Source organism: Labrus mixtus, chromosome 4, assembly GCF_963584025.1.
Source record: "Labrus mixtus chromosome 4, fLabMix1.1, whole genome shotgun sequence".
Taxonomy (NCBI): domain Eukaryota; kingdom Metazoa; phylum Chordata; class Actinopteri; order Labriformes; family Labridae; genus Labrus; species Labrus mixtus.
In genome coordinates, this window is record NC_083615.1 from 26,820,043 (window position 1) to 26,841,432 (window position 21,390).

Consider the following 21,390-nt stretch of genomic DNA (forward strand, 5'->3'; position numbering starts at 1 on the left):
CAGCTGAGTGGAGAGCTCTGTGAGAGCGCCGGCCCCGTTGTGGTGTGTCAGTCATGCAACGAGCAGCGCTCTTTAGTCCGACTGAAGAACGGGGTTTTTAGTGGGGCATGGTGACACTTCCTTTATCTGGCTTTCATGCCTTGTTTCCCTCTTATCTCACACCATTGATGTCCCATTTATTCTCTGCAGTTTGGGGATCTGGAGGCCGAGTCGTCTTATTATCACTTTCATTTCATCATTTTCAACTCTGTACTAAACTTAAATCAATGCAAAGGGCTGAATGCTCAAGTTGCTCCTTTTGCTTATCATCAGTTAAAGTGACGGCCCCCTCTCAGTGACGGAGAGAGATGGATGTGCACGCTGCTGTGCTCGACTGGTTACCATCAGAATAACAGATCAGGTCAGATCCCCTCGTGAATTCATCTGAATCCATAATCACAGAGCAGAGTTACATTACACACTGAGAGGTCTTATATAACACAAACCTTCCAAGTCACAGTGATTTAGACGATAATGTCAGCTCTCTGTCTTTGCTTCTTTTATGTTGTCTGTTGTGAAACTTAATTACACGCTACAACAATGATAAATGTTAGCTCAAAGTTGCACGTTCACACGCTTGTGTAGCAGCACGGCTAACCATAAAAAGGAATCTGTAGGGGGTTTGTTAAGTTTAGCCAGTGCTTTTTTTTTTTTTTTTACAAAGATAATGGGATCAGTAGGCTTTGTGGAAGTTCAATCAAAGAGCTGGAAAAAACTGTCAGAGATGAGGCATCATTTCCTTCAGCCCTTTTGGCCCTGCTTCCTCTCTGCTGTGACCACGCCTGACGAGCCTTTAGAAGGCCCGTCTGCAGCGATGGATGGGCCGTTCTCCAGAGGACACGGAGTCGGATCAGGCTTAAATCATGAGCGGAGCAGCGTGGAGGAGACGACAGCAGAGGCTCTCGCTCTTTAACTTCAGCACTCTGCGGGGTAAAGAAAGGGAGGAGCTTGATCTTCTCTTCAATGAACCAGTGTGTCCGATTCGTTCTCTTTCAGTTTTTTTTTTATCTATCGCTCCTCTCCACAAACATTTCTATGTGTTGTCCTCTGAGGGGGTGGGCCTTAAAGCTCCTCTCCCATTGGCTGCTGCCCGGCCCCTTTTGTCATGTTCGTGCACACGTCTTGTTGAATTTGTTGTGATGTGGACAGAGTCACGGGTGTCACATCGACTAGACAGCAAAGAGTAAACACTTCTGACAGGAGCTGTTGGGGGAGAAGGCTACTTAATGCCTGAGTGCTTCAAAAGTAAAGGAAAAAAATATGAAATGGCTTTTCACGTTTTCTTAATCTCAGCAGTTTCTTTTTAAAAAAACGTCCTCGTCTTCTTCTCTTTCAACACGCTCACAAACACGCTGATCTATAACTCATTTAGTGCACACAAAAGGACGAACTCTCCAGAGACACTTCATCTGCTCCGTTGCTAATGTGAAACTAATCATAACGTTGTATAAAGACGTCATGCATTTCCAAATAATAAACACTAATGGCTCGATAAGCTACTCGCCGTTCTTCATCACACCGGGTTCCGTTTTAATGGACTCTCAATTAGTTTAATTGGTTCTTAATTTGATGATTAGAATGATCTTCAGGGAGAGGAAGACAGGGAGTGTAAGATGGAGGAACATAATGGGACAGATGTTTATATCAAACATGCTGCATGATGAATGATTCATGATGCGGTTTGATTTGTGTTTGTAAATGTGACGTTCAAGGAATATTCATTACAATACAGGAAAACTGTGAGAACCAATGCTATAAAGCAACATCAGTGTTTGTGCCCTCTGCACAGACCCAGAAGAACAGACTGTGTTTCCTGTTTCCTTCACCAACACGCGTGTTTCCTCACATTTAATGGAAAACACAACAGTCTGCCTGAACGACACAGCTGTGCATACACTGGCAAATGTTTTTCTCATAACATTTCAAACCCAGCACACACGGTCTCTGCTACATGTGTGTCAGTGTTCCCATGTTGTCTAGCAGATTCTTCTCGGTGATAAAGCTGCACCACGGTGTGAGAACAAACTGTTTTACCTTGTAGAGAAGCATGACGACCTGTCTCAGTTTGAGTCCGTGGAAAACGCAGATGTCATACAGCGCTGATATCGCCAGGACGGTGACTCCGAGCTCCTTCCACAGCATGCTGCAGGCGGCACAGCCCAGGCTGCCCAGGAACCAGACCACCAGCCTCCAGGGCCTGGCGTGGCCCCGCAGCTTACAGTGACGGATGTAGCAGAGCAGGGACAGCAAGAAGAAGAGGGCGGCGCCTTCGTCGGCCCGGCCCACGACGCCCGCCACCGCCTCTGTGTGGATGGGGTGAGAGGCGAAGAGCAGGCCGGCCAGCAGGCTCCACGGGCCTCCTCCCAGCAGCAGGCGAGCCAGAGAGGTGAACAGGCCTGTCACCGCCCCGTGGATGGCTACGTTCACCAGGTGGTAACCCCACGGCTCCAGACCCCCCAGCGCATGGTTCAGGCGGAAGGAGAGGGTGCAGAGAGGCCGGTAAGACTTGTGACTTCCACTGTGTGTGAGTAAGGTGCCCCAGAAGTCATCATAGAAGATATTAGTCCAGGGGGTCTCTGGGAGCAGGTCCTGGTTGGTCTTGATTGCACGGCTGTAAAGAGAACAGGACACGATTAGGAAACAGAGAAATATGATATCTAAACTGCAGATAGATTAATATTGGTTACAGCACCCAACGCTGACATTTTTCTCGATTCCATTAGTGTCACACTGCCTCCCCGCCCGACCACTTTACCGCCCTGCCACATTCAATAGAAGAGCTGTGTCTGAAAACAGTGTTTATAGTGTCGACTATTTGTTCTGGCAGGACACTGCAGACTCTCGGGAGGAGGATGCACAGCTATTCTTTACTAGCGCAGGCACAGCACAAAATATAGGTTGCTATGAAATGAAGCATTCACAACAGCTCGGGCTTACAGCTCGGCCCTGAGAGTGCGGTCATGTGGCATTCACAAACAGAAAAACCAGAGGGGCGAGATTCAAGCTCAGGGCGGCTTTGCCACCACCGCCACAGCTCTTACAGCTGTGGACTCAGGGATTAAGCGAAAGCACCCCACCCTTTACCACAAACAAATACTGGCACACAGTAGGGGAATGCCATGTAGGCAGAAGGCAGCTTAGAGAGGGGGCGACCTGCGGTGATAATCGACATGGCAGCTCACAGTTTGCAGGGGCGGGCAGAAAAGAAACAGAAACAGAAACAGGGCTTCATGAGAAAGAACAACGAATGTGTGCTTTCAGCCTGTCTTGGCAAAAGATTAGTGGCTAAGTAAGGAGCAAGTTTGACTTCCACTCCGCAAGAGATGACCCTCTGTGACCCACTGTAATGCTGCGACAACAGACAACAAGTTGTGTATGTCAGCGGCGCGGGTGGTGGCCAGCAGGGGTCAAAAGAGAAGAGAAAAAAAAGAAGACATGTTCCTCCCTTCAGGAGTCCTTAAATATCTTTTCTGCCACATTACGAGGTGTCTGACAGAGCGCCGGGCTCCACGGGAGGTGGAGGTGTAGGTGCTGATGATTTGAAGGTAAAAAAAAAAAAAAAACCCGGAGAGAAGGTGGTTGGCAATAGCAGAACAGAGGTGTTGCAATTAAAGGTGCGATGATTTGGGATGTGACACGTGTCAACTAGCCGAGTGCAGCAGGTTGTGATGTGTCCTCACAGCGGTCACAATTAACATTGAGTTAAGTGTGGGAGTGAGGGAGCTGCAGACGAGATGAGTGATGGTTTTTGATGTGTAAATTAAACAAATATTTGAATGTGGAGACACGGATAAACCCGAAACAGAACTTGACTCAAAGGTTATGAACAGCTTCCTCGACTGTTTCTGAAGCTCTCAAAAATAACACTTTCCCTTGGCAGCTCTCGTTTCTCAATACCAAGAAGCTCACAGGGACTTTGGTGTGGTGCAGCGGGGGATTGCAGCATTCATCAAATCCCAAAATGAACCGGCTCCCTTTGAGACGGCTGAGCAGACATGATGGATCTGAGGGAAATGAAAACTACCTGCCTGGCCTCGGGATGTTGGACGGGGCAGAGAAATAATCAGCTGGGATTTAATAGAAAAGCCTTGGATGTCAGCGCACAGATGATTGGGTTTCTCTGGCTCCTCCGGTCTGACGGAGGCTCCAGCCCTCTCCACCAGCAAGGCCTCTCAAGTCAGTAGCCCAGCTTCTCCACTTCATGACTCAGATATGCCAGGTTATTTTCTCTGGCCCATTTGTCAGGCGAGATCTTCATTCCACCGCGAGATGCTCACATAAGAGGCATTACGGTTCAATTACATCTCAAAGCCATTATGGAGACAAGTGTTCTCTTTTTCCAGAGCGCATTGCGGTGGAGCGCAGCGAGCCCAGATACTTTATATATTGCCTCAAAACCACACAAGATTTTCTGGCAGCAATGCACAGAAAACTGCCAGTGCCAGTCGCTCAGAAGCCCGCTGTGTTAACAGCTTTGGCTGCCTGAGCTGCCGTGCAGGAGGGTTCTCTCTTCAGGTTACCTGCTGATGATTCCTCAAAGAAGGGGCGAACGTCTCAAACAGCAGACGTGCAGAGAAACACGGGGAAAGATGAGCTTTAAGTCATCTCAATCTATAGCAAATCATTAATCCTCTGCAGGTCCTCCTTCATCATCAGGCCCCTCATCAGCCAAAAGGCCAGCTGGAGAGGGAGATTGAGTTTCTGCGGCCGGCCAGACTCGTTCCTCAGTAAGGCTGGCAGCAGGAAGGACCTGTGTGTGCACTGTGAAACCTTCACCAGCCGGGAGCACATTCCTATGACGACCGCGCGCCTGAGCGCCGACTCCCAGAGGAACGGGGGGGGGGGGGGGGGGGGGGAAGAGAGATCATGTGGCCACTAACAAGAGAAGCCCCTGAAGAACTTTTCTACGTCCCATTACTCTGTCTCCATCATCTACTTCCTGCTGCCAACCTTGATCCGTCCACAGCTTGTCTGGATCTCAGTCGTGTGCCTCATTCTGTCACAATCTGTTTGTGAGTCAGGAGGCGGACTGAGACAGAAGGTGGAGTTGGATTCCATAGTTTTGCTAAAGATCGGATTGAAGTTAAAACGTCATGTGTAAGCTTCCTGGAGCTATGCATTACACAGTACACAAGACCCCTAACTGGAATAAACGTAGAGATCCAGAGACAGTCCTTCACTTTTCACTCAATTTTAAAATTCTGACATGACTACAACTAAACAAAGATGTGAGATCCAATTAAAGAGATAAAACAAAGTACTGAGTATGTTCTATCTATGGACTGAATAAGAAAAAATGTAGTGGGACAGTGTTGTCATTGTAAAACAAAATGTGGTCATCAACCTAATTTATTTTAGCCGCCAAATTGGATTTCAACCCACATTTGATTACTGGCGGTTGCTTATTTTGGACCCTGACTGACGCCTCTATCAGAGACAATTCTTAACCATATAATCATGAATCTGATCTCAAACAATTTCCTAAGTGGGCCTTCCCTGAGCCGTTTCTGCTGAGTTCAGAACATTTCCATGAAAAGTGCTGCTGCTATCTCCTCGGCTCCTCAGCTGAGAAATAATCATGTGAGAGCTGACCTCTTCACCCCTGGATCAGCATCACTTATAATGTGAATGCACCAGCAGGAAGGAGACAAATATACAGGTTCAATGAGTCCAGAATCCCTGGTAGACAGGCAGGCGAAAATTGTAGATTGATTGGCTTTACTGTGCAGTCGAAGCATTGAGCGTGCACACAGGAGACGAGGCTGGATATTATGAAGGAGATTGAAAACCGAGGACGTGTCATCAGGATTTTCCCTCTACAACTATTCAATGAATTTGAGATGAAGCTGTGAGTGAAATGGAGATGTCAGAATAAAATTAAACCTTCAGAATAAATCCTCCGAAGCCTGAAGAAAGTACCGAAAAAAAAAACATTCTCCACTAATAAATGCATGTGCCGTTGAATCACACCACCGGGGAGTCACACGGAGGAGATTTACATTTAGTGTGCTGGAAATATTGGCGACAGCTGAAGGACACTCCAGGAGTAAAAAACAAAAAAGCCACGTCCCTGAATCTTTTACACGTTTGAGAATACAAAACAACTGACGCTGAAGCAAAGTCTCCAGCATCAGTCTCCGGCTCATGCAGCAACATGTCCGATGTGACCTTGGGCGAGACACTTAAACCTGAATTGCTCTCACTGCTTCAGAGTTACTTCTGATGGTCACTTCACACAGCAGCCTCTACCATCAGTACACCATCAGTGTAGGTGTGACCTGCGGTGTAAAAGCGCTTTGAGTAGTCAGAAGACTAGAAAAGAAATATACAAGCTCAATTCCCTTTACCATTTACTTCCTGGAGTCTCAGATAGATTCTGGAAGAAATAAAACAATATAGAAACCTGTTTCGTTACCACGGCAACAAAAACAGAAGTACTAGACATCGAAATTGTGGTTATTTCTTGTTTTTTGATGATCGGAAACTGTGCCAGTCTCCTGCAAAATGTCTAAACTATCAGCAAGCAACTTTTTTAATGGTCATCACTGTTTCAGTTTCCAAAACTTATCAACGTATTTGTGCAATTAAGACGGTGCTTGTTATCTTTCCCTCAACAGCTTTTAGTTTAGACTAAAGATGTGTAGTTTTTTTTTTTACTTTTGAATACTTTCCATCATTAAGATGACAGATTGAATCAGATTTATTGACGACCTGACATACGAGTGATCTCTGAACTCTTGGGAAGTATCTGAATGAGTGTGTTCGTCACAGGGTGAAGTTTTGGTTTAGGGGGAAAATCTCCAGCTTTAGTTTCCAACAACATCATCCAAACTTTAAAAGAAAAAAATCTATCTGTGAGAAGAAACTGAACTCTGGTGGGAGTTTGGGGAAAGTGATGGAAGGTCTGCCAACTCCATGTCATCACCCAGCTTTAATATCTGAAAGAGGCACAGTGGTATTTATAGACTGCCCACAGAGACACCGGGGTAGTCCGCTCGCTGTTTCCGGCAGCCTCTTTGTATAATGTTTCCTCCCATGGGCACGCCAGCAGGTCATTAATGGCATACGTCCTCTGCACTTATGGTACCTAAGACTGAGGGGAAATATCTCTTCTAATGCCAAGAGCTCATATTCAATCTGTACTCTTCATTCAAATGTTTTATTACCAAGGAAATCATTAACATAAAGCCTTAATATGATTTTAATATGCTATTAAACACAATGTTTCTGCTCTCTTAAGTGACAGATGAGTGATGTCCTGTTTTGGTGCCTTCAGGGCGCTGAGATTCATTTATTCAGTGGCAAGAAAAATCAATCAAACCCTCAGAGAGCAAATTTAAATACATCAATTATTAACGCAGACAGAGATGGAGATGAGATGCACAAACATGGAGGACAATTATTATTTTGGAAACATTGGATAAGACCCACCAAGCAGCAGGCCGTGGACGCCAAAGGACAACATTTTATGAGTTCATCAGTCAGGGAGAAATGAGCTCCTCGCTCCACTTCAACATGAAGCCTGATTTATACTTCTGCATCAAATCTGCACCGTAGCTGCACCGTAGCGACCTACATCAAGGGGCTCCCAAACCCCCACAAAAAAATTGCTGTAAGAGACTGGGGACCCTCGCGGCTGTCCCTGGAGATTAAAGTGTTTAACGTTGCTCACAGTCACACACACACACTAATGAGAATATCTAAGATATTAGAACAACCCAAAGAACCCATCAGCCTAAAAACAATTATTATTATTATTATTATGTTATTTTAGTCATTTATTGTAAGAAACACTCGAAGAAGAACACAACATCTTAAAGTACAGACTGTAGCACCGAGTGGATGTACAAAACATAAAAAACACACCCACAGGTGAAGTCTGTGTGTGAGGAAAAGAGGAACACACACCTACATCATGTGCAAAGTCACATTTTTTACACATTACTTTAATTTCTTTAATAATTTACACAAATCTCAGTAAATGACGATGGTTTGATTTTAAAATCGAACTGCTTGTTTGTACGTATTTTCACAATAATGGGACAAATATGCAGCTTCATCTTAAATGTGTATTTGTTTTAGGAAGGCATCTCGCAGCCCTTCATGGGGTCCTGACTCCCACTTTGGGAACCAGCGGCCTACACCATCATGAACACTACATACTTGTGTGTGTTGGTGTGTCTGCGTAGCTCTGCAATACTCTCACTAACACTAGTTGGCAGAGCGATTTCTATGGTTGTCATATCGCTAGTTTCCGGTTCCGCCACATTCTCTGCTTGTTTGTGTGCAGGAAACCATGGCAACTAAAACAGAGTGTACTATGTCGATGTTGGAGATGATAATACTGAGCAGCAGTTGATTAAACTGAAATTATTGAAAGAAGTAAAGAGAGGAGACATCGGAGGAGATTAAATGTACGCATGCTGTATCAGTTGAGGACGGGGGAATGATGTGAATGCAGGAAATACGATGCAACCAGCGGACCAATCACAGGGCTCGCAGACTGTGTCATTTTTACGCGTAGTTATATTTTACATACTGTAGGTTTCTGCATAGGTACAGGGCTACGCTGTGTTTGCTACAGTGTAGATTCGACATGAAATTTTAAATCAGGCTTTGCTCTTTGTTTCTAAATCTGCAGACTAAAATATGATTAACAGGCTCATGTATCAAAGTTTCAATGTTTGAATATTTTAGCTTTGACATCCACACAGAACAGAGAGTAAAAATGAGAGACTTGGAGAGAAAGTGGTCTTGGAGGAGCTCGCTGAAGCCAACACACGCCCACAGGGGACGCTGTAAAATCTCCTTTGTTTAGAATGAATGGCCGCTTTCTCTCGTTTGACACATGTGATTAGTAAGCCCATAATAAAAGCTCTTAAGAAAAGAAACAGCCTCAGGGAGTGTTCAAGAACTTTCCTTTCTTCTTTACACAGAAAATTATTTTTTAGTGTGAAACTTCTTTTCTTATTCATGCGGAGGCCGAGGGGAAATCTGTTAAAGTGACCTCTGCAGGAGTTCTGATTCAGATCAGTCTGTTACCTTAATCACATCACTCTGAAATACACAGAAAAAAACATCTAATTTATGCAGTATTAAAAAAGTGTTCCACCTGATGTGTCCCTCTGTCACAGTAGCTGATGAAGGTATGACAGTAAAGATGTTTGGATGAGACAGTGATGGTGGACAATCAGGATAGCAGTCAGACACCATGGAGGTTAATCACAGGGTTAACTCAGCTGAATCCACTCTGTGCTCGCAGTGACGGTTATTCCATTTTCTACCTCCAGTATCATCAGTTTGTGTCCAGACTGGATTAGAACTTCTCCTTGTAGAGTTTAATGTTTCCCTCTACCTAAAGCATTACATTTGTTATCCTCTCTCTTTTAATATCTGTGGTATCTTCATTACATCTGGGACAAAATTATTGTGACATGGGGTTTCTTTGACGGACAATTTTTTTTTTCAATTTGACCACCAGGAGGCGCTCAATCAAAACAATAACAAACGATGACACTGAGGCTGGCGGGGAATCATGGGAGTTCACATGACATTTTGACCACAGTAGCACATGCAGCAACAGTACGGCAGCTTTCAGTAGCAGCTCACGCTTTACTATGCAGTGCCCTTTGACGTAAAATCTGTTTCCATGGCAACCAATAAACATGACGTGTCAACACGTCCGGATTTCTCTGGCTTTGATAACTGTTGGAAATATTTGAGGTGATGTAAGTACTCAACAAAATATATATATAACATAGGTGTAGTCTATTTTTAATTAATTTAGATTAATCACAAAAATACATTTCCCTGCAGCCCACTTTAAACTTTAAATTGTCTTCCAGAGAGAATCATATCCAATCTATCAAGCCTCCCTTATTGAGTGTTAGTGGTCTCGTCTCGTTGTGTGTATTTGCCCTGCTCCTCTGGCACCATCACACACACACACTCGCTCTACTTCATGGCACAGCACACAAGCAAACAGTGGCACACTGAGCCTGAAGCGGGGCAGGCTGGTCCGGCACAGAGCAGTGTGTTTGGGCTCAGTGAACGCCCGTGCCTGCTGTTTAGCATCCCTGATCAGACCTTTGTGCTGTGCTGGGTGGGCACTGTAGGGCATGACCTGAATGATGATCCTCAGAGCCGAGCAACCGACCAACCAGAGAGCCACACTTCTGTCGAGCCAACGGGGCTGGCAGAGCAGGAATCCTGGCAGCTCGGCATTCAAATCCCCCCGGTGTGAAGCTGCCAGGGGCCAGAACGAGTCCTGCTCCATCCTCTGATGTCCAGCACCGGCCCGAGGGGCCACGGCTCTGTTTGATCAAGCTGTCCACAAGTCTGTCTCTATGACTTACTGCTCAGTTAAACATTTCCCAACACTTCCATTATAGTTTGCATTTCATTTATTACAAACAGAGAGCTGATTTGGAGAATATTGACACAAAAAACATCATCATTTTCCAAACCAAGAGACTTCTAAACACATGACCAAACGCCCGAGTCCCATTTTAAGGCGTTTGGCGATGTTTATAGTCAGTTCCAGGTGCAGGAGCCAATTAGAGGAGCTTCCTGCGCAGAGCGGAGCAGGGTGATATACACTCCGATTATTCCATCCAATATATCTGTCAGCAAGGAGCTGCTGGATCGCCCGGGTAGCCCTCTCGTTCTCTCTCTCTCTCTCACACATCCCTCTCGTTCTCAGGGACTCTGAATCTGCCACTAAAGCACTATCTTTCAAACTTTTACAGGCGGGGCCTCGATGGTGTTCTTTAGAGTTAGTTATTACTTTTGCATTGTAGAGATACGACACAAATCATAGAGAGAGATATAGTCAGGCAAACGAGCTCGACAGTGACCGCCCACTCTTTCAACAGCTCTCGTATACAGAAGTTAATTTCCCCGTTCCAATCCTCCATTGTCATTTCTCTAAATCCTCAAATCAATATTTTTACTCCATGAACCAAACTGACAAGCTACCTGAAAACTGGGGACGATGAAACATTTAATTGGGTGCAATAGAACGTTTGGATAGCCACACCAAAGGACCAGTATTTCCTTCTCTATTTTGCTGGAGCAGACAACAAAAAGTCAAACAGCTAAAGCGGGAGTGGGGTACACTACAAGATAATCCCCCCCCGGCCGACAATCCTCATCAAAGTCAGGATTTTGTGATGTTTCTGAAGATGATCTTGCCAGATGTTCCTGTGGCGCGAGGTGTTTAAGAGTGATCTGATCTGCTCAGAAGACGTCAGCGTCGCCCGGATTGCAAATATTAAACATGTTCAATATTTACAATCTGATCTGCTGTTGTGTGAGGGGAACCCAGAGGACAGACGAGCACACACTCTGTGGATTATCATGAGAATGAAACGACAGCCAACTGGGAAGCGAGCTGACTGAAGAGGGGAGAACAAGAACCTCTGAAAATCAATCGCACTGTACAGTAACATGTGGACGCCGTCTCCACGTCTTTACCCAAAGTTTAACTTCTTTCATCCTGAGTTTTCCTTTAAAAGAAGTCTGAAAATAATCTCTTCACACTGACAAAAAATTTCAGATGAAAATGTTTTTTTAATATATATTTTTTTGGCTTTTAGTGCCTCTATGGGAGAGATAGGACAGTGGACAGAGTGGGGAATGACGTGCGGGAAAGGAACCACAGGCGCCCCCTAGATGAAAATGTAGATGACAACTTCTGCAGATCAGAAGAGATTAATGGAGATTGGTTGACATATTCAGTCCAATGACAATACTCTGGATGACCTATGAACTTTAAACCTTCTGTCTTTAATGGTCACACGAATGTGACCTAATAGAAAAATGCGTTCCTCTGTGTCTCTTTAGCCAATAAAACACTAAAGTGGAAAATTTAACCACACAGATTTTTGTATTGAATTAACGTCACATCCCCGTAAAAGACAAGAAAACACTCTTTGTTCTTAAACTAGCTCTCCCTCCATGTTTCCCCTGTGAATGACCCATGTCTAATGCTGCGGTCCTCACTCAGGCTCTGATTGGAGGGGGGCCACTCAACAGCACTCCTCCTCACAACAGGAGGCCTTTTGTCACGCTCTGACCTTTGCAGCCTCGGGGTAATAAATTTGTTCTATTTGTTCCTCCTCTTCTGTTTGGAGCGCTTCCCTTTCACATGGAGAGGCTGATCGATGCAGCGGAGGCTAGACTGTTCCTGGGCGTTTATCTGTGTTTTAGTGCAAGACCTTTCCAGCCTGGCCCTCAACTGGCCCGTTTACGCTCTCTGGTTTGGGCTCGGAATATGTTGACCCATGGAGGGGTTCAGCGAGACCCACAGCCGATTGGGGAGGGGGGACTAAAAGAGTGAGATGGAAAAATCCTGTGCAAGCCAGAGCTCCTGCAAATGAGCGACTGGATCATCTGTCCAGCATCCTTCCTTGAAGCTTTCTGCGCGGCTTTACGAGGCACAGCAGCTCTGCAGAAGGAGCCTGAATCATGAACACAGAGGCCTCCTCTCACTGATGTTTATTGCATGAGAGCTTAGGTGCAGTAAGAGCCTTTGAGGAGGCCAGTGGAGCAGAAAGGAGAAGACATCTTTAGTGGCCCGACCGTCTTCTGTGTTCACATTTGAAACAGCTGCGTCTTGTCCCAGTTCTCCTGCAGCCTCTAAGGCTCTTCTCTTTAAATATGAAGAAGCTGAGTGCACGAGGACCCGGGGAGCTCTTCTCACTGCAGGGCGTGCTGATTAGAGGCTATCTCAGAACAGCACTGTGCAATCAATCAATCACAAATAAATGTGAGAGAACCAATCAAATTAGAGCTCTAACAGAGCATGCTTAAGTCAGCAGAGAGCAATTGATTTCTTCGCTTTTTGCTCAGCTTATTAGCCTTTTATAAACCTCAACAGCAGACTTCTTCTAGACTCTCTCTGCAACCACAACACAGCAAGAGGGCTTATTTACTGATTTTAACACACACGCACACACACAGGACGAATCATTACATTAATGAATGGCAGCGCTCGAGGATGCAGCTCTGAGTCATCTCATTAGATGCTATCACAACAGGCCAGTGTTCTCACACTGCTCTCAGCTCAGCCTTTTCTAAAACTCTCCCATTCAGGCTCCCAATGCAGACCCTAATTGAAGGCACATGTAGCTTAACTCACACCGAGATCAAGATTCCCCATCGGGAGCCACGTGACTGTGAGGGGGCTGTCAGGGTTTGGATGGAGGGACTGAGGGGCTGGTGATCCTCTGGGGATCTGGAGAAGTCTCTCTGTGACGGACTGTGCGGAAAACGCTCTGATAGCTGAAATCTCCCGCTTGTTAACTTTTGTTTTCTGACAGTTAGAGAATCAGAGAAGGGGAATCATGTGGAGGTGTGATGGTAATCTGGTGTTTATTTGAATTTAATCCTCTGGTATCGCTCTGGACCTTGTCCTCTGATGGCTTATCAGGGTCGTAAATACCAAGGAAACCAGAGGGTCAGAGTCAACCGAAAAAACAAGGCTTTAATATGGTGGCTCTGAAGGTCAGCTGCAGTTATCTCACTCTGACCTTTCAATTCATGCAAAAAAAATATTCAGTGACAAAAAAAGATTTAATCAAATGCAAAAATACGTCTTAAATCCCCCAAAAATAATTTCACTTTCTGCAGAAAAACTTAAAAAAAAAAAAAACAGAAATGGCAGGACTACAATATTTGTTTGTACACTACTTGTTCCTTAGCAACCGTCATACGTCATTTCCTGTTTACATTTTGCCAGTTAAGAATTGCACAATCTTAGCGATGAATCTTATACCCATAAATGTGAATAATGAAGGGATGCAACAAAACGTCTTTGCCTCCATCGCTTCTCTTAGCGGCCAAACTGGCAAATAGAGGTGCAGGAAAAAAATCAAGATTCTTATCTCTTCTGAGATTTTAAATTAATTAATTACTTAAAAAAAAAGATTGTTTTTGATAATCAGTCACTCCCTGCTAAGTGCTAAAGCTATCTCTTTGACTCAGTAGAATGCAAAATAGAGCACCAATAAATTCAGCCAGTATCATAGAGGACTGGGGTAGATCCTGAAGCATGCACTGATTCATCAAAACACTTTGAATCATGAATCCAGAATCATTTTGAATCAAAAATAAATACTCATTCGAATGGTGACCCCAAGAATCGAAATCAAATTGAAACCCTATGTGCAAAATCTAGCACACTCTGCCCAGTTGTTCTTGTATTGATCTGAAAATAAATATCATATGGGGAATAAAAGAAAGAAAAAAAATTCTCAATCGAATGTTGACCCCAAGAAGTGAAATCAAATCGAATCTTGAGACACCCAAAGATTTCCAGCCCTACTGACAAAATACAAACAGGAAATGACGCTTGATTTTTGCTAAGGACTTGGGCTTTGTCCAATCACAAACAAGTAATGTAGTCCTGCTCTTTCAAGTATCTGAAATTATTCTTTTTTTTCCAGAAAGTAAAATCTTTTTGTGTTTAATTAAATATTTTTGCTTGGAGTGAAATGTTCTTTTTTGTTAAGTGAAATGCTTTTGCATTTGACCTTCAGGGCCACCGTAATTTGGAACGTCGACACTCTAATGTTTCTAAATTAGACGAGAAATCTGCTGTAGTGTTGATTCAATGAGCAGCTGAAATAAGAGGAACCATCAACAAAGAAAGAATAAACTAGACAAAGTACAGATAGAGTGAGGAGAAGCAGAACTTCACGGGTGTCTCTATTTCCTGAAGCCAAAAGGAACCTAAATCTCCAGCGCCGGGCGGCCTCCATCGCGTGAGACAGTGCCGCCTTGTTAACCAATAAACTAACCCGAGAAGAACCCAAATAGCCTCTTACGTGTTTTTAAATGCTTTGTCTTCCACATGGTGGCAATTTGCATTTTTGCAAAGGAGCTCATTTACGTGTGTTCAACTTTTATTGCCACCAAATCACACAAACCGCAGCGCCTCCGTAACCAGCGTCTGTGCTCTGGACACACTTTGGATTTTCCTCACTCAGTTTGTCCGTTAAGAAAGAGGCGATTCTCTCAAATGCACAAATCCAGAAAATATATCGATCAAGCAAAACCTGATTCCAAGTGAGCTCGCTTGGAGATTTTCCTTTATTTCTTTAACTTAACTGTCCGCAGCAGATGTTTTTTATTCCGCTTACATGTCTGAGGTGAAAAATCAAACAATGAGAAAGGAAGTAAACGTCCCGAGTAAATTAAATGTGAATGGGACGTGTCACCGCCTCGGCGTACATGTATCCAATAAAGAGTCTTTGTGCTGTGAAATGGACCAAATTGGAAAAGCTCCTCCATAAAGCGTAATGTTTCCTCCTGTGGTTCATGTTTTCTCTGTATTGTATTATCACTCCGGTCGATGCACCACCAAACACGTCCCTCTGGAGAATCGCCTCGCTCAAAGTCAATAACATTCGCAGGCAATTTTCCTCTGTTCCCATTTCCGCCCTAAATTGAATCCAAACTTAGATACAACATGAACTGCAACACTCAGCGTTATTGGATCGTCTGAAACTATTTGTTCAACAGAGGCGACGCTCAGCTGACAAAATAACACATTCTACGAGACATAGCATACAATGAATGTTGAGAATGACAGATTTAAAAAAAGATGCATGCCTCTGAACTCCTGCAGGATGAACTGAATCGATGAGTCTCTGCTCCTGAGAGCGGGTATCACACTCACTGATCTATAGTCTGATTGTCCTGAGGGCGGTCTGACTGCTCAATAGACACATGCTTGTTTTCTTCTTCCTAATTGGCCGCCGTTAATGATCTGAGCCAGATCCTCTACACGAGACGTGGGTTGAAACTGAGGAGCAGCCCCCTGGTGCTGATGGAAACGTGAACGTGTCGTTCCTCCTGTCTTTAGGTTCAATCGAGGTTTCTTAAAATGTGAGAGTCAAAGCTGCACTCTGGCCTCATCGGTTTTTTGATGAGGGTGATAAAAGTTTGGTGTATGACTGAGGTCTGATAAAGAGAGTCAGTGTCAATAAAATGAGGCTGCTTGAACATTTTATACGTCAGATAAATAATAGGAAATGTAGATGGATGTTATTCAACCCTGTGATTCTTTAAATACTTCAGAAAACTGTGTCAAATATTTCAGGCAGCTCGGTGACCTGGATGAGGGGAACAGGTGAAGAAAGAAGCATGAGTTCAAGGCAGCTACCGAGACGACCAGAGAGCTTTGTTCTCTTCGAGGTTCCTCCTTTATTACATTTGAGGTTGGTAGCAAAACAACTCATGACCATGTGATGCAGAGGACTTCAATAACATGCATGTTATGCTTCAGTCCTGCAGATCTGTGCAGACAGCACCAACACATTTTCATTTTGTCTGTTTCTTTTAAAAGGGATTCATGAACATTTTTTCATGTGAAATCTAAAGTTATTAAGGTAGATGTCATGCAGGTTTCTCAACCTGGCTAATTTGTGACCCCGGCTTTAAGTAATTCAAACAGAACCATTAGACTTAAAGAAATACAGATATACTGTGATATTATACAAATATAAAAAAAACAACTTATAAACGGCAAAAATTTGAATTCTAAGTTTTTATTTAGTCCCTGAATTGTATTGAGTGTATTTGTCTATATATGTATAGTATCCCAACATTTCTGTATTTCTTTCAGTCTAATGCTTCTGTTTTAATCAGAAGCATTAGACTGCAATGTCTATATTTGTATAGTACCTCAAACATCAGGATTATAAGGGGAAACAGTCGATGCCCGCAGGCTTCAGTTTCAGCCAGTTTAACCCGTGTCTTAAAAACCTCGGACTCTTTGTTTCCTAGTTGATGCAGGATGGAGATTTCATTAAAATGAACATCATCACAATCCTGCATGCCTCATGTTAATAACGCGTCAGGGCCGCACTACAGCTACAGCCGGGCCTCAAATATAATGAAAGGAAGAAGAAAGAAAACCTCACTGGCTGCATGTGAAACATCAAAGAGGTCCAGTCGACCGATACAAAGAAGAAAAAAAGGAACTTAATAAACCTCAGATATTCAGATTTATAGCTGCTCAGTCTGACGTTAGTGGACGTGGAGACAGGGGGACATATATTATGTTTTTAGTGGAGTGTCCAGACATCAGCCGTCTGTGTTTTATATTCACTCAAGTATGATAAATATGTCTGCAGGTTGGATGAAAAAAAGGCCTCGTCTTGGATTCCTGTGGTCTGTGATGGAGGTCTGCAGGGACCGGGTGTGCTCTTTATTGTGGGGTCGTCTGCATTAAAGCATGCATGAGCTTTGATCTGATTGTTAAACTTTTATCTTATTAAGAGAAAATGTAAGAAAGTCAACGGAGTCAATTTATCATTCAGAAACAAATACTTCAAAAAAGCAAAACTCTTAATCAACTGTCTCTCAGAGTCAGGAGAGTCGTTCTCAGAGTTCTGTTAATGGCTTCATCATCGTCGTCCGCTCAGCTCAATAAACTGCCCAAACCATCAGCAGAACCTCCTGAGCGACATGAAATCTAAAACTCCTTTTCTCTTTCTTTACTTAGGAACATTCACGCTAACAGAAAGACTGGCATTCATTGCATTTCTGGAATACTTGTTGGTGGCACAGTGTAGGTGGAGTGAACAAAGCTGAGGGAGGGGACGCGGAGGCACCGGGCCCCCTGATAGAGGGACAAAGCAGAGCTCAGGCTGAGAGAAAGAGACCGCACAAAAGGCTGAGAAAAAGGGCGAGAGAGAGAGAGAGAGGAGGCAGAGCCGGGGGCCGGTGCCCACTCACAGAGACCCCCGGGTCCTGGAGAGGCGCTGGAGCCCCCGACCATGTGTGGTCCTCTATCAGCCCTTAGCAAGCAGCGAGCACCACGCCTCCGTCAATGGGAAGACGGATGCCCCCTTGCAGATTGCCTCAAAAACCCGGTAAGAAAAAGCTGGAAGGAACAAAAGCACCCGCCTGGTTAGGAGAGGGCGAGTGAAAAGGTCGCAGGGGCACGGCTGCATGGGTTTGCTCTTCTTCAGGGGGAGGACAAAGGAGCTGACAGGTGCTGAAGGACGACACACAAGAGGACGGAGCGGAGAAAGGAGATGGATTGGTTTGAGTGGGGAGGTGGATGATGAGCTGAAAGAAAAGGAAGACGCTCTTAAGAAGCAAACGGCTTCCTGGGGGGGAGCACAACAAGTATCTATGTCCCACATTTTGAGCTGGCTTGTTTATTGACGGAGCAAACAAAGGATTCCAGCCGAGTAAACACCGAAGACGAAGGAGTAAACAGTTATAGACCGACAATGTTGTCAGCAGAGCTGACTATTGTTTGTGTTTATCAGTTGATAATGACGCCTGACACACAACCAGCCTCAAAAGTGATTTTAACAAACATGTCAATATTTCCACAAGCAGAAGCACTTGTCACAACACGGGGTCTAAAGCTGTGACTCATCCTTCCCATTTATTCATTTGTCTTCATCCGACGTGACTGAGAACGCCGCAGCCCTCGGGAGCAGGAAACAGATGGAGCCGTGTCCTTCATCGGATCAAAAAAAAAAAAAAAAAAGCAGAGAGAGAGAGGCAGTTCAGGTCCCTTGGCTCCTCGTCTGCAGCTCCTTCAAAACGACGCCGCCTCTCTGCGCTGTTTCCAGGTCAGCCGGCACCTCCTCTCAGGAAACCTTTCCTTAAAGAATTAGGGTCAGGATCAGAGATCAGAGATCAGAGACGGATAGAAGGAGCAACGGGAGGACACTCGCGTCACACCCTGTCCCCTCCTGGCCTGTCTTTGGTGATCAGCTCTCTTACACAAGAGGCTTTAGAGTGGCGTTATCCGCTCTGATGAGACGGGGTTCAGAGAGCAGCAGGCTGGTGATGCGGCTCATCAGACACTATGATTCCGGCCCTGGATGTCCGACAGGCCATATCTCACAACTGTCACTACACATCCATCAGCGCGGTGCATGCCTGGCACATGAACACACATACCTCACGCGACACTCAGCAGCTTGTAGCGGTCTGTGCACGAGAGGCTTAACAGAACTCCTGGTCATGCTACGGGCCGCGTTTGGAATCAGCTCAGAGAAGGTTAAATCAACGGCAGCACAGAGAATCATTTCTGTTCCTGTACAAAGTCTCTGTTTTATTTATAGAAATGTAACCCAGCTGTCAATACAACGGTTTAAAATAAAAATCCAGATGTCTGTCATGGTAGCTTTGAGGTGATTAAACCAACAAGTCAGCCTAAGTGTGCGTTCACACTGTGAGTAACAAGATCAACAAGTCACCAGAGGGCCGTTCATTACTTATAAAGAGCAGGGAGAGCGACCTTGTGCGAGCAGCCTGAGCGCTGTGCGGCCGTCACTCATGACAGGAGAAACATTTGCATGACCTCGTTGTTGTTGCCGTCACTGAAAACACAGAAACTAGTTTGGTTTTCTTAATATTGTGTTTAATTTCAGCGGTGTGGAGCTGTGTTTGAGGGTTATCTTCTTAAACTTAGGGGCGGCTGAGGCTCAGTGGGTAGAGTCGGTCGTCTCACTCGGAGGGTCGAGGGTTCGATCCCCAGCTCCTGCAGCCACATGTCCGATGTGTCCTTAGGCAAGACACTTAACCCCAAGTTGCTCCCGCTACTTTATCGGCTATATACAAGTGAAGGAATGGATGAGTGAATACTGATGGACTCTTTCCACAGCAGCTTCTACCATCAGGGTGTGAATGTTTAGGTATGACATGCCGTGTGAAAGCACTTTGAGTAGTCAGAAGACTAGAAAAGAAATATACAAGCTGAGGCCCATTTAGTCCATTGACTTATAGTATCTAGCCCCGTTTCCACCAAGCGGTCCGGTTCGGTATGGTACCCATTTATTGGCGTTTCCACCGTCAAAAGTAGGGAATGGTACCAAAATAAGGAATCCGTACATCATACTTTTTTTTTATTATCCTTCTGTTGGGGGGCCAAGGGTACAGATCTGACCCTAAAGGGTCCCTTGTTTACTGTGTCCCGTTCTTCTTCTTGAAATTGTAACTTAATTAATAGCGGGCTACACAGTATTGGGCTGCTATGATGTCACACGATTACAAAGCTGACGCGGCTATCTCCATCTGGCTTACACTGCGCTTACCTAATAATGGTACGGTTGGCTGTGGAAACGCAGGCAAGAGCAGGGTTTACCGTACCGAACTGAACCAAAACGCTAGGTTGAAACAAGGCTTTAAGAGGACGTTTTTCAAGAGGACTAGCACAAAGTTTTCTTTCTTTTTTTGAATCATCTTATATTCAGCCAGGAGGAAACGGAGCATGTTCCTGAATTCATGCTGTTGGACCGTCTGCCCCAGAATAAGAAGAGTACAACCCATCTGTCTCACATTGTGAACACCCTGTGAAAACACTGGGATGATGACATCATCATTAAAACATGTGGCACAGGAAATATCACCATGACAGCTTGGTCACTTTGTTGAAATCGTGTGGTTGACCAGTTAAACAGACCTGGTGTGCAGGATCCAGTTTTTTAAAAAACCAGGAAATCAGAGACAATATTCAGTGAACAAACTGCACGCAGTCAACGGGGATTGTGAAACATCGCTATGGGTGTGACCACCCAGGCCCCGGCATCTGGAAATGAGTCAAACACAATCCAGCGCTGTGCAACACAACAGCCTCCCACATGTTCTTCCTGTGGTGTAAAATCAAAGCTCTTCCTTTTAAGATAAATATCAGCCGATCTCTCATCATCAGGGCCCAATGTGGAGCGGAAACAATCACTGCACAGTATGTGCTAACATGTAGGCTCATTCACAAGCGTCAGGGGAGTCTGAGGAGGAACAATAACGTGAACCCAGCCAAGAAGATTCGACTGTATCTGTTTCCAGCCACACATGCAGCGTGCTGACTTCACTCCCTCTGGACGCTTCACACCGTCAAGACAGGAACGTTCAAACAGAGCCAGCTATGTAGAAACCCTCTACACGATCAATCTGACCCAAGACAAGGTGATAAGTTCATCCTCCTCCACTCCCCATCACTCCTCTCCCACCTCACCGGCAGATATAGACTCCACTTCCACATATAAACTGAAAGAAAAGTTTAAAGATGTTTGAGTCAAGCTGGCCAGAAATACCAACCACAGGTGAAAAGTTGCTCTCTAAGCATTTGTCCAAGTAACACACTGTCACTCCGGGAATGTGCTACTGAATATAATTGGCTGGGAAGCCCTTCACAATGGAGTGTTTTTTTCTTCTTGCAGCACCTCAAGCTGTAATTCATGCACGGCCCTCAGGCATAATGCAGAATCTTAATAAATCAGGACAAAACTCATCCAGAGTGCTGCTTTTGGATGTTTCCTGCACGCTGGGGAGTCATTTGTTATTGCAGGTGTCCCCCTTAGAAGCCCAGTGTTCCTT

General features: G+C 44.8%; 1 protein-coding gene across 1 annotated transcript in view; it reads right to left on the reverse strand.

Moving 5' to 3' along the window:
* tmtc2b (transmembrane O-mannosyltransferase targeting cadherins 2b) overlaps positions 1–21,390 on the reverse strand; it is a 110,508-nt gene that overhangs the window by 59,186 nt on the left and 29,932 nt on the right. The window contains exon 2 of the mRNA XM_061036693.1: positions 2,074–2,650. Coding sequence (XP_060892676.1) covers positions 2,074–2,650 — 577 coding nt within the window. The remainder of the gene's footprint in view (positions 1–2,073; positions 2,651–21,390) is intronic.